Raw genomic sequence first — 13,526 nt, 5'->3', positions numbered from 1 at the left:
CTGGGGACATAGGCATGGCTCTGCCTAATGGCAGAGAGCTGAGCTACAAAGCCTCCCTAGGTCTCGCTTCCCAGAGACCAAGTACCTAGGGCCACCATTTCCTCAGAGTGACCAGGAAGATCATCAAAACTAGCCAAAGCTGCTTCCTATAGAAGCTTCCTCTGGTGGGGAATCACCACAAGGGCACATGTGTGTGTGTGTGTGTGTGTGTGTGTGTGTGTGTGCGTGTGTGTGTGTTTGTGCACACGTGCACACGCACAACACACTTTCTACCTTTGTATGTTTGAATATTCCCATAATAAAATTTAAAAACATATTGGTATGCCCCTGTAATCCCAGAGTGCAGGTGTCTAAAACATAAGGACAATCCTGAGTTCAGAGGCCAGCGCAGAGATCTTGTCTCTAACAAACACGGGGTGGAGAGATGGCTCTGTGGCTAAGAGTCATCTTTTAGATGGTCTTTCAAAGGACACAAGTTCAGGTGCCAGCACCCACGTCAGGTGACTCATAGCAGCTCCAGGCGACCCAATGCCTCCAGACATTTGCAGTCACTTGCACATACCATACAGAGACACAGACACATAATTAAAAACAAAATTAAAATAAAAATCAAAAAGCCCAGGCCTACATGATAGCTCATAGGTAAAGCAGTTGCTGTGCATACTTGAGGACCTGAGTTTGATCCCAGGAAACATAAAAGTGGAGACTCTCGAGTGTGTATGCATGTACACATACACAAGAGTGCATATACAAGTCTATAATCCCTGCACCTGGGAGGTGGAGAAAGTTCAAGGTCATCCTCAGCTACAAAGTGAATGAGTTTTGAAGCTAACCTGGGCTATCTGGAAAAAAAAAGCATCCAGGTTCAAGGACAGCTCTGCACATCCTTGCAAATTCCCGTTCTTGCTCTTTGCACCTTGGTTCCTTTTCTGCAAATGAGGAAGATGGGAGGAACCCCCCACCCCACCCCCAAGCTCTCGGTGTAAGGACTACATGCCAGAGAGCACTCCTAGCAAGGAGGTCAGGGTGACAAGCAGGTAGTAAAATGTCAGCTACGGGGACACATCCATTTACATGACACATGCATTTGTAGCAGGTATTGAGGGGCAGTGTGGAAAGCGCACGCCATTTCCCTGGCAGTCTGGGGAGGATGAAGTGAGGGAGCATCAACGTTGTAAGTCTGAAACCTCAGGCAACAGAGAGGGAGCAAAGGCTGGAGAGTCCCCGTGGCTGCTGCCCCAGCCAGCTTCCTCAGGCCTAGGGGACAGAAAGAACTCCGCCTCTCTCTCACACACACAAAAAAGCCACCACCAGCAAGAGGAAGCTGCTTCCTTTCCTCTCCTTCCGAGCCAGCATTTCCTTTTTTGTTTTAAAAAGCATTCCTCATCAGCAGCCCAGCCCTTCCCCTCCCCTCCAGCCCCAGGCTCAAACAGCACCCACAGCCATCTGAATGTCTCCTGCTTTGTTTTCTGTCCAACCTAGAAAGGGGGTGGGGGGTGGGGGATGCCCAGGCAGGCAGAACTGTCTGAGCATCAACGGTGGAAAGATTTAAGGGCCAGGAGACCCAAGCCACCACATCTAAATCATCTCCCCCAACAGAAAGCCACTCGTCCCAATGACCAAGTCCACTTGGGCTCCCTGCCATCACCAAACCCTGCCTTCCACCTCTAAAAAGACCTCCAGTTTACAAAACGCCAATACGACAGCACTGGTTCAACCTAAGCCTTGCCCAAGGCTAAGGAGCGAGGCTAAGGTGTGCCCTCAGCTGTAAGGGAAGAAGCGCCCCTAGAAGAGTTCTTCCCGACACACAGTTGCAGGAGTCTCAGAGCCTTAGCATCTGAGGTTTGGGGGTGAGGTGAGGTGGGGTAAACAACACACTAATGTAATACATTCTCTACTTAAAATCCTCTTGCAACATGGAAAAGGCCAAATGAAGCCTTTTAGGACCCCAAGCTTAGTGGGACAGGAGTCTAAGGCTCTGTTCAGTGAGAGAGAAAACACGCAGATCACTTTTTAAAATGACCTGTAACTGGGGCTGGATGATGATTCCCATTTAACAGCACTGGCTGCTCTTCTGGAGGACCCCAGTTCAGTTCCCAGCACCCACATGTCAGCTGTCCGCTCACAGCCATCTGTAACTCCAGTTCCAGGGAATCCGGCCTCTCCAGATAGCAGGCATGCACAAAGCACACAAGCAAACACCCAAGCAAAACATTCATACCTTGTGGTGGTTTGAGTAAGAATGACTTACTACTTATATTATTTGAATCACTAGGAGGGGGTGGCACTACTTGAGAAGGATTAGGAGGTGTGGTCTTGCTGTAGGAAGTACATCAGGGAGGGGTGCACCTGAACACCTCCCCCCACCCCCGCCTCACTCATCCCCTCTCCCCCTCCTCCTGTAGCTCAGGATGTAGCTCTCAGGTACTTTTCTAGCACCTTGCCTACCATGCACTTCTCCATGATGATAATGGACTAACCCTCTGAAGCGGAAATCAAGCCCCAAAATTAAACGCTTTCCCTTCTAGGAGTTGCTGTGTCATGGTGCCTCTTCACAGCAACGGAACAGTGACTAAAACATACACATAAAATAATAAACATGAAAAAAGATTATCTCTGATTTTTTTTCCCTTTTCAACAAACCTGTGTGCACTGAGCACAGTCGTGTAGACCTGAAATCCCAGCACACAAGAGGTTACGGTTCCAGAAGAATCACTGCAACTTAGAGAACCACCTGGTCCAGATAGCAAGCTCTAGGAAATAGGGGCTAAATAGGGAAACTATTTAGATAGAGTGTGTCTTTAAAAATTAAAAAGAAAGAAACCCCAAATATCTAAAACCCAAATTAATCAGTTAAGTTAGTTTCAAAGCCCGCCATCAGCAGTTCATAGCCATGGAAAGCAAAACCCTCCCGATCAATACCCTCCCAATACAAGCCTCTGGTTGATGCTGAGTGGAAATTTATTTTTCTTAATCAGAGCTGGCTGGTTCCTGTACTGCATATTTTAGTCTCCATTTTCCCCCCTCAAAATCGTGAATGCAAATGTTAGCTCATTCTTGTCATCATTCCCAGGGCAGAAAAATGAAGGAGAGGGAGGGAGGTGCAGGCGAGCAGGACAGCTTCACAGGGCAATCTGCCCAATAAAGGTGCGCTGCTACCCATCAGCAGGGACCAGAGAAATGCAGACCTCCCGGAGCACATGGGTGTGAAGGGGGGGGGGGCTCTAGATCAGCAGGGACCAGAGAAATGCAGACCTCCCGGAGCACATGGGTGTGAGGGGGGGGGGGGGGCTCTAGATCAGCAGGGACCAGAGAAATGCAGACCTCCCGGAGCACATGGGTGTGGGGGGGGGGGGGCTCTAGATCAGCAGGGACCAGAGAAATGCAGACCTCCCAGAGCACATGGGTGTGAAGGGGGGGGGGGGGGGCTCTAGATCAGCAGGGACCAGAGAAATGCAGACCTCCCGGAGCACATGGGTGTGGGGGGGGGGGCTCTAGATCAGCAGGGACCAGAGAAATGCAGACCTCCCGGAGCACATGGGTGTGAAGGGGGGGGGCTCTAGATCAGCAGGGACCAGAGAAATGCAGACCTCCCGGAGCACATGGGTGTGGGGGGGGGGGGGCTCTAGATCAGCAGGGACCAGAGAAATGCAGACCTCCCGGAGCACATGGGTGTGAAGGGGGGGGGGCTCTAGATCAGCAGGGACCAGAGAAATGCAGACCTCCCGGAGCACATGGGTGTGAGGGGGGGGGGGCTCTAGATCAGCAGGGACCAGAGAAATGCAGACCTCCCGGAGCACATGGGTGTGAAGGGGGGGGGGCTCTAGATCAGCAGGGACCAGAGAAATGCAGACCTCCCGGAGCACATGGGTGTGAAGGGGGGGTGGCTCTAGATCAGCAGGGACCAGAGAAATGCAGACCTCCCAGAGCACATGGGTGTGAAGCGGGGGGGGGGGGGGGGGGGGGGGGGCTCTAGATCAGCAGGGACCAGAGAAATGCAGACCTCCCGGAGCACAGGGGTGTGAAGGGGGGGGGGGGTGGCTCTAGATCAGCAGGGACCAGAGAAATGCAGACCTCCCGGAGCACATGGGTGTGAAGGGGGGGGGGGGCTCTAGATCAGCAGGGACCAGAGAAATGCAGACCTCCTGGAGCACAGGGGGTGGGGGGGCTCTAGATCAGCAGGGACCAGAGAAATGCAGACATCACGGTGGGTGTGAAGGCCGAGGGGGGGACATCTAGAAGGAGACTTTTTTCAATGCATAAGAATCCATGACAGAGTTTTTGTTTTATCTCAACAACTAGCCTCAGAGTAAACCTCTGCACTTCAGACCTGGGTCTTACAATAGGAAGGGAAGCTGGGAGGGATTGTGGCAGGGGTGAGGAGTGGCAGGGGTGAGGGGGGGGGTGGCAGGAGTAAGGGGAGACATCAATTCAGATGCAAAGTGAATTTAAAAAAAATAAATGGTACTTCTACTAATATTAGTTAAAAAAAAAAAAAAAAAAAAAAGAATAGGAGAAGAAGCCAAAGGAGGATGTTAGAAATACACAGTTCCCACTGCAGGCAACACGGTGATGGAGAGGACCTGGCTTTCTACAGACGTGAGGTGAGCTGCCTAGGGGGTGGCAGGGTCTTCACAATATCTGGAAAGAACTAGAAAAAAGTCTGTTTCTCTCTCTCTTTCTTTCTTTCTTTTATTTTTAAGCTGGAAAGCAGTTTTGTGAGACTGTGAAGGAGAAGCAAGTCACGCTATAAATCGTGGAGCGGCTGGGGGGAGGGAGATGGAGATGAGGGAGGGAGAATGTGATCTAGTCCAGCCATGGGAGCTGGCGAGCGGCAGGGAGGAACTAGAGCGAGTGGCTGCTTCTGGGAGCACGGGAGAAAGAAGCCCCGGATGTGCAGCAAAGTGGGTTTAGGCTTTGGGCCAGTATCCAGAAAAAGAGATTAAAAAAAGGAAAAGTTATGCTTTTCTGAGTAACTGGAAAGCGAGCAGGCCACATGACAGGCCTCACCATAGCGCCCACAGGCTGGCCTGGAACTTACTCTAGCTTGGAGTCCAGGTTGGCCTTGAACTTGAGATGCCACCCTGCTCTGTGAATACAGTCACACTGAGTGTCACTACAACTACCTCACAGTAAAACCAGCAATGGGTAGGGGGAAAACCTCAACATCTTCATGAAGTTTTCCAACTCCAGGGTCTACAGGAGAGAGGGCTTTCAGTCAGTGAGCAAGTCTTGAAAGGCTGAACATAGTCAGGGACAAAGGCAGTTCATTCTGCCTGGGTGTGGTGTTACAGAAAAATAGCATCCATTTGGGGCGAGCCAGACCCACACAAGTTAGCTTGTGTCCCTCAGACTGGATGGGGAGAGGTCAAGCTATTTCTTTTTCTTAGGACAAGGCATACATCTTCCCTGTCAGTCAGATAAGTTCAAGGCACTATCTTGTGTCACTCAGGGGAGAGCCTCTAGCTTAGTGTTGCCAGCCATCGCTCACTCTCCCTAACAGGTACTCTGCTTGGGCAAAGGCGCTTGCCGCTAAGTCACTAAGTCGGCAGGCCTGGGCTTGATCCTGGGACCTGCACAGTTCTCACTGTGACATGCACACCCATATCCGCACATTCATTCATTCTCTCTCTCTCTCTCTCTCTCTCTCTCTCTCTCTCTCTCTCTCTCTCTCTCCACATATATATATATATAAAAGAATCAATTTAAATAGACCCCAGATGGCCAGAGATATGGCTCAATGGTTGCAAGGACAGGCTGCTCTTCCAGAGGACCCAGGCTTGATCCCCAGCACCTATGTGGTGGCTCATACATCTATTAACTCCAGCTTGAGGGGATCTGACACTCTCTTCTAGCCTCTGAGGGCACAGGGCACATATGTGGTGCACATACATGCATGTAGGTAAAACATTCATACACATAAAAATAAATAATTTTTTAATCTAAGTAGACAGTTACTAAAGGTATTCATACATTTTAATTCAGCAAAATTTCACCTGCAGGAAGATATATCAGCATGCTAATATATATATATATATGTGTGTGTGTGTGTGTGTGTGTATACACATATATATATACACATATATATAGTCCAAATAAACAAGTATTAAAAATTGGGACATGCCTCACAGTGCTGGTGCAGGCCTTTGATTCCAGTGTTCAAGGGACAGAGGCAGGTGGATTTCTGAGTTCAAGGCCAGCCTGGTCTACAGAGCGAGTTCCAGGACAGCCAGGACTACACAGAGAAACACTGTCTCAAAAAGCCAAGAAACCTGGCATCTGGTTAAAGGAATGTGAGGTGTGAATGCACAGTAAGCTCACGGACTGTGACACCACGAAGTGCACATGATCTAGAGACACTTACAAGGCAAGCGCCACAAGCTTTTGCGAACAGCACACGGCACACACCTCCGCACAAATGCAGTGCAGAGCAAGAAGGAGTCAGCAAAACAAAAAACAAAACAAAGGCGGTCCTAGGGCTTGGCTCTGGCGGGGACTTTGCTGTTATCTAGCTTTGAGCTTCTCTTGTGCAGAGGGAGCTGGAGTCAAGGTGCATCTTAAGCACTGCAATTAAAGGTAGCAGGTTAGAAGATACACCCCTTGTCTCAGAGTTGCTCAGAAAGAATAAAGCGGGTAGCTATTTAAAAAAACAAAACACCTGAGTGGGCTGGGCATGGTGGAGCACACCTTCAGTCCCAGCACTCCGGCAGGCAAAGGCAGGCAGATCCTCTGTGAGTTTGTGGCCAGCCTGGTCTACATAGCTAGTTACAGCCAGAGTTACACAGAGAGACCATGTCTCAAACAACACAAAATATGAGTAAGTCCATCTCAAAGCAGCTTCTCCTTTCTCAGAATGAAACCAGCCGGGCTGGTTGCCTCACCGCCTGCTTTGAGGATGTGCAGAGCTGAGCAGGAGGGAAGGCGCCCAACGCTCACTCAAAGGCTGTCCAGGGTAGTCACTCGTGGATCCAGTGAACTGGAAGTGAACCTATCCTGGGCCAGGCCTTTCTCTGACTGACCATCCATTCCCTCGATGTCAATAGTCATCACTGACCAAAGTCCCTCCCCTATCAAGGTTTCTAGAGGCAACGGGGAAAGGTTGCAAGGTGAGACAAGGTAGCACAAGTCTCTAACTCCAGCACTGGGGATGCTGAGGCAGAAGGATGGCTGCAAATTCAAAGCCAGTCAACTCAGGTTCAACATCTACTAAACTCGGGCTCTCAAGCTCTCCTAGGTCAGTTACAGAATCTTCACACTGGGAATGAAATCGCCCAGTTACAGTAAATAATCAGTATGATGAGGCCTATGCTAAGGGCCTACTGGAGAATGTTCAAGAATGTTCCTGATGTACGTGGACCCTCTCTTTGCAGAGGTCGCTGCTGCCATGAACCTTGGTATGTCTACAGCTAGGAGGCAGTCCATCTCTACCCCAGGAGCATCCCCAGCCTGCAGGTCCTGGGTGCAGATGTGATAAGGCCTCCCTCCAGCATCTGGGCCCTCCTTACACAAACAGCACATCTCCTTAGGCCTCTCTCAAGGACAGTTGGGAAGTGGGTCTGTCCAGGGTAAAAGTCACCCTTTGAACTAAACGTAAAATTGACACTAGACAGCCTGTTCTGCAAGGATTTTTTAAACACACACACACAGAGAGAGAGAGACAGAGAGAGAGAGAGAGAGAGAGAGAGAGAGAGAGAGAGAGAGAGAGAGCGCGAGCGAGCTTAGGGCGCTGGTAAGAGGGCTCAGAGGAGTAAAAGGGCTTTCAGCCAAGCTTGACAGCCTGAGTTTGACTGCCTGAATCTACATGGTAGGAAAGAACTGAATCAACAAGGCTGTGTTCTGATCTCCACACACATGCCACAAATAAATGCAATGACAAAATTTAAGACTCAGCTTAAGGACTCAAGCAAGGCACGCCTGCAGACACTATCCGCTGTCAGTGTTACCACAGGCACCTTTGTGCATGGTCTCTCTGGACCACAGCCAACAGGCAGGGAAGCATCTGGAATGGAATGCTGCTTCCCAGGCTTAGGAGCTGAACCAGGTGTCTGCGAGAAGGAACAGCCCTGCAGCCAGGAGGCGTTCCCTCCCTACCCCAGGCGCATCCCCAGCCTGCAGGTCCTGGGTGCAGATGTGATAAGGCCTCCCTCCCTCCAGCATCTGGGCCTGCCTTGGCTCCCAGCCTTCGCAAACAGTTCGTCCTCCTTAGGCCTCCTCGAAGGACAGTTGGGAAGTGGGTCTGTCCAGAGTAAAAGTCACCGAGGTGAAAGTGGACACCAAAGACAGGCCCTCAGCTCCATGTCCCTTTGGTGGTAACTGGAGTCTCTTAGGCAAAAGGTTATAAAACTGAGGTAGAGAAATGTCACTCTCCAGACACTACCTAAGCTAGGAAAAGAGAACCAGGTTCTAGTCAGATCTCTCCAGGAAGTTTGACTTGGGAACAGTCACCCAGATTCTGGCAATGTTTCCTACGGAACCTGTAGGTCAGACTGATGGATTCTACAGGATTCCTAACTCAGGGCCCACAGGGAAGGGCTCTCTACCAGCCATGTAGTGGAGGCTCTGCTGTTCACAGCCTGATGACCCCCTTCAGACTGAACACACCCCTCACACCCAAAGACCAGGAGGATGCTCCACCTACCAGAGCCAATGTAGCCACCAGCTAGGGTACTGTAAACACACTGCTAGTAACGGAAGGCCTGGCCAGTGAACACGTCCCTGTACTTTTAGCAGTTCCACTGGACACTTGCAAGAGCCATGAGGAAGCCAGGTCCTAACACAGAAGACACTGAACTTTGCCCAGCCAACTAGATGAGTGTCTCTGCCTTCCCAGGCAAAAGTTCCAGGGTAGCTCTGCTCAGGGAAGTGGCCAAATGCAGAGACCGTACCCACGACAGTTTCTGTTATCTTTTCCCCAGGAAGGACTCAAGAGCCCTTTAGCGACCCGGCAACCCGTACAAGACACCAAGCCAAGATGGAGCCCGTTTCTGAGCAGTGCTAATACGCTGGCAAGAAAGAAGAGATGACAGAGCACCAAGATGGTGAACTAACATGAGGCGATACGGGCACCTGCTTTGCAAACCACTGTCTCTCCAGCGCACAGATGGGACCCACAGTGAACCCACGGATGAGACCAGGAGGACCAGCTGTCCCTCTGTGAGCACAGCTGGGGAGTGACAACATCCCTGCTTGCCTCATGCAGTATCAGAGTTCTAGAGAGCCTGCCAACGACAGGGCACCAGATCCTACCCAATGACACCACCCTGCGACTTGACTCCGATACAGAGTTCTGGTTGTGCCTTCTGTGCTTTCCATTTAAACAGAGAAAGTGTGTGAAATTGGTGAGCTCCAGTAACTCCTAAGAGACTGGAGAGACTAGCATACTGCTGGGCAGGTAGGAAGCAGATGTTAAGCCGTGCCTCCTTCTCCCCCTTTTACATGCAGTATTGGGGATTCGAACACAGAGCCTTAAGTATACAAGGCCACCGTTCTACCAATGAACTATACTTCTCACCTCCTTCAACTCCCTTTTCAAGCCAGTGGAACTGGTCCACAGAGCAAAGCCATCCGCGGACAGTATACCATCATGACCTGGGGTCTTCTCAAGCAGTCTGCCACTGGGCAGGGTCCTGCAAGGGATGTCCCATGAGCTACCACTCCCACAGAGAGTTTAGCTCAGAAGGGCCAAAGTGTCCTGTGCCTCTTGAGAGAACAGAAGTACTATATAGTTGTATAAGCCAAACTCTCCATCCAGATACCTGTAATCCTAGGACCCAAGAGACAGAAACAGGAGAATAGCCATGAGTTCAAACCAGCCTAATCTATATGCTGAGCTCAGCCAGGGCTACATAATGAGACCTGTCTCAAGGTCATATAGATAATTATGCATATATATTATACATATATATTTCAAATATATATGAGAAATCTGGGGCTGGACAGATGGCACAGCAAACAGTTAAGAGAATTTTTCTGCTCGGGCAAAGGACTCAAGTTCATTTCTCAACACCCACACGGCAGGTAACAGCCTGGAACTCCAGTTCCAGGGCTTCTGATTCACTCTTCTGGCCTCCTCAGACTGGTCTGAGTTAGGTGCCCTTGTCCATGCTGCTAGAGTGGGCAGCCCTGATACAGACTGCTGGGACTGCTTCCTGCCCTGGGTCATCACCTATAGGAAATCAGTTCTATGTATCTTCTTCTTCTAAAGGTGCCCTGTGCGTGAATGTCACCAGGCCCCGCCCAGGAAACGTTCATAGGCAGACTCCACCAAGCACTACAGGTAAAAGCACTCCATTCTCACTTACAGACAGGTGGGCAAGTGTGAGAGCAGAAGTTATCCAGCTTGCCCCTGGGTCAACTAGACAGAAACTGAACCATTAAGATGCTGTGGGGGCCTTGCGTTCCCTCGCACTTCTGTGGTCAAGATGCTCTCAGTAATAAAGGTACCTCCTACATAACGTGTCCAGCGCTGTTCTCAAATAGAATAGGGACATCTACACAGAACAGTATACACATTAACTTAACCCAACGGAGACCTCATCCAGTCCCTCCAGCTCAGCCCCCAGCCCCATCACTTAACCACAGAATGCAGAGAGTTTCAGACACAGAGTGAAGGGAACCACTCCAACCTCTTACAGAGCACATGGGGAAGCTAAGACCCCAGAGATGAAGTGATTCACCCAAACTAGCTAGTAATGATCCTAAGGAACCAGTTCCAAGGCCAAAATTCCCATTTGAAACGGCACCCAAAGTCCTGTCTTTTCAGGGACCAGAAGGACCCTTCAGCTACACTGCAAAGAACAGAGCATGTGTCTTGTTCAACTGCAAGTGGCCCCTGGGCCTTCAGAAGCCACCAGGGATGTTCCCACAATGCACCCAGCAGGGAGGCTGCCTGCCACCTAACCAGCACAGAGGCCGGAACAAATGGAGACTCTGGGACATATGATGCCACAACTTTGTCAAAATGTGCAACATCAGAGGACAAAAGAGAATTTGCGGAGAATAAAGAGTAAGTCATTCTACATATACCCAGGGATCCAGAAGCACCTCAAAGGACCTGGGGATGAGCCACAAAGGCCAACACAGAACATGCAACAGACCAACAACACAGCAGCCCAACAGATAGACACTACAGGACAACAATCCCAGAACTATAGCACACAGGCCTCCTATTGTATCAGCTTAGAAAGTGAACTTTGCTGGACACACACACACTCAGCTGTGTTCAAGAAATCCACATGCAGAAAATCCCAGTGCAGGACTTTGTTGGTTTGTTTTTAAAGCAAAGCCCTGGTCAGCCCTGCTATAGCAACTATAACAAAAAACAAAAATAATAGCCAGCACTGTTTGGAGTCTCCCAATGTTCCTGGCTTCATGGCTTTATGAAAATACAGCTAAGGGAGAGTCACCCTGAGCATTTTGGATCAAACAAGGATTCAGGCTTGTGGTGTGAGAGGAGGGAGGACTGGTCTTGTAATAATTACAGCAATCACCGGCTGGCTCTACGACAGCTGGCAGATGCAATTAGCAATAGTGGTGTGTGTGTGTGTGTGTGTGTGTGTGAGAGAGAGAGAGAGAGAGAGAGAGAGAGAGAGAGAGAGAGAGAATTATGTATCTAATAAGACATTCTCAGACCTACAGAAACCAAATGTGGCAATGCCCGGTGGGGAAAGGCCCTTCTTAGAGAAAGAGTTATTAACTGACCCCTTCACTTTCAAAGGCTTTCCAGTCTCCGGGCAAAAGCAGTTTTCCTCCAATGTATAAGGGGGTGGGGGAGCCTCCCCTCCTTAAATCCTAACCACCTTTCTGGCTGGTTCTTCCAAATCCTTTTAATGCTGCACTTCCCAACTATAATTTGAAAGCAGAGAGCTCACACAGCTTGTTTCTTCCTTGCACTCCAGGCCATCTCTGCCAGCAACCCCCTTAAGGAGCCTGTTCTTACCAAAGGTTCCCTGCCCCAGTGTAATCCTTCCTAGGCCAAGGCTCAGTGTTCGGGGTGGAGTAGGGAAGTCAGTGGGTAATTTCATTTTAAGCAGTGAACGCTGTGACATCGCCAAAGAAAAGCACCCCAACGCCCGAAGAGAAAAAAATGCTGTTTCAGCAAACACTTTCTGAAAAGCGGCAGAGACCTGGTAGAAAGGAAAGGAACCGACAACAAGGAGAGCGGGGAGTGAGGGAAAGTCAGTGCCACCAACCGACGCTCACACTTCAGGGGACGTCCCCCCCCCTCCACCCCCCATCACCTCAGCCCACGCTACCGGACTTAAAGCACTCGGAGAAAAGACTGGCGCATGATTCGGTGGGACAATGACTACTGTGGGCACTGGAAATGGGGTGAGGGCGGAAAGGGGTTTGCAGTGGGATGCTGGTGTGCATCCTACTCGGCACGCTGGTTTTCGAGTGGGATCCAGTCCCACGCTAACCACCCCCCCCACCCCCAAATTCTTTCAAAGTGAGCGCTGGTCTAAGGTCCTCACGGTACTGCATCAGCGAGCTCCGGCAAGGGAGGAAGACTCCAGCCAGCAAACCCGGCTGCAGGATGCAACTCGGGAAGGAAAGAAGTGGGGCGTCTCCCCGGTCACCGCCAGGTCCGGACGTGGGGCGCAACGGCCCCTTACCTCTAGGGTCCGGATCTCTTGCTGTGTGAGGTCATTGGACACTGAGCACTTGGTGCGCAGACCGCGCAGACTGCCGATGGAGATATCGATGAGCTTCTGCAGCTGGCCGCATTGCTGCAGCGCCCGACTGGCGGCGGCCCCTGCGCCCCCGTCCGCCTCGGCGCCCCCGCCGCCGCCCTCCTTCTTCTCGCCCATTGCTGCCGCGCGCAACGCCGCTCTATCCATGCCTCGGCATCGGGGCCGCTGGGGGCCGAGGCGAGAAGCCCGGGGACACGGGCGCCTCGGCAGGAAAGCCCCGAGCCGGGAAGGCTGCACTAGGAGCGCCCCTCGGCGCCGCCGAAGCCTGCAGTCCCGAAAGCCTGCTGCCCAGTCCGCTCCTCCTACCGCCCAGACGCGGCGGCAAAGCGAAAGCCTCCGCGACCCGACGGCTGTGGTTGCTGGAGCCTTTAAGCGACCGCCGGGCCGGATTGGGGCCGCGGCGCATTATGGAACTTGTAGTCCGCGCCTCGCATTTGCCTTCTGGCCCGCGCCCTCGGGGCCCCGCCCGCACTCTGGCCCCGCCTGACGCCTAGAAGGGGCTGCTCTGCGCCTGCTCCAATTCGTGTGCGTCGTGGTCTTGGGAGTTTGATTCCCAATCCTCTTCGGTTCCTTTACCCCAGTCTCCCACTACTACGCCCTTCTCACACACGCAAGCGCACACACTTCAGTAGCTTCCCAAGACGGGCGAATGGGGTGGGGCAAGGGCTGATGGCTCAGACCCAGAGAACCCTTGTCTTGTGGGATATGGAGGGTCCCAAAAATTTTGCGTGAGCTTAGGGGTTACACATGTATGGGAATGCGCTAAGCGGCAAAGCATTTGCCTGGCAAACACGAAGCCTTAGGTTTGATTCCCCAACATTATCAAAAGACAAG

The 13,526-nt window shown here is 51.3% G+C and overlaps 1 protein-coding gene across 3 annotated transcripts in view; it reads right to left on the bottom strand.

Moving 5' to 3' along the window:
• Positions 1-13,076, bottom strand: part of Ksr1 (kinase suppressor of ras 1) — a 129,239-nt gene extending 116,163 nt beyond the window's left edge. The window contains exon 1 of one of the 3 annotated variants that reach the window (XM_052197433.1): positions 12,615-13,076. In XM_052197433.1, coding sequence (XP_052053393.1) covers positions 12,615-12,839 — 225 coding nt within the window. In that variant the 5' untranslated portion in view covers positions 12,840-13,076. The remainder of the gene's footprint in view (positions 1-12,614) is intronic. The other 2 variants (XM_052197434.1, XM_052197435.1) reach the window with 2 other exon arrangements.
• Between the last annotated feature and the right edge of the window lie 450 nt (positions 13,077-13,526).

Source organism: Apodemus sylvaticus, chromosome 10, assembly GCF_947179515.1.
Source record: "Apodemus sylvaticus chromosome 10, mApoSyl1.1, whole genome shotgun sequence".
Lineage (NCBI taxonomy): Eukaryota > Metazoa > Chordata > Mammalia > Rodentia > Muridae > Apodemus > Apodemus sylvaticus.
This window is presented reverse-complemented; position numbering and strand designations above follow the sequence as displayed.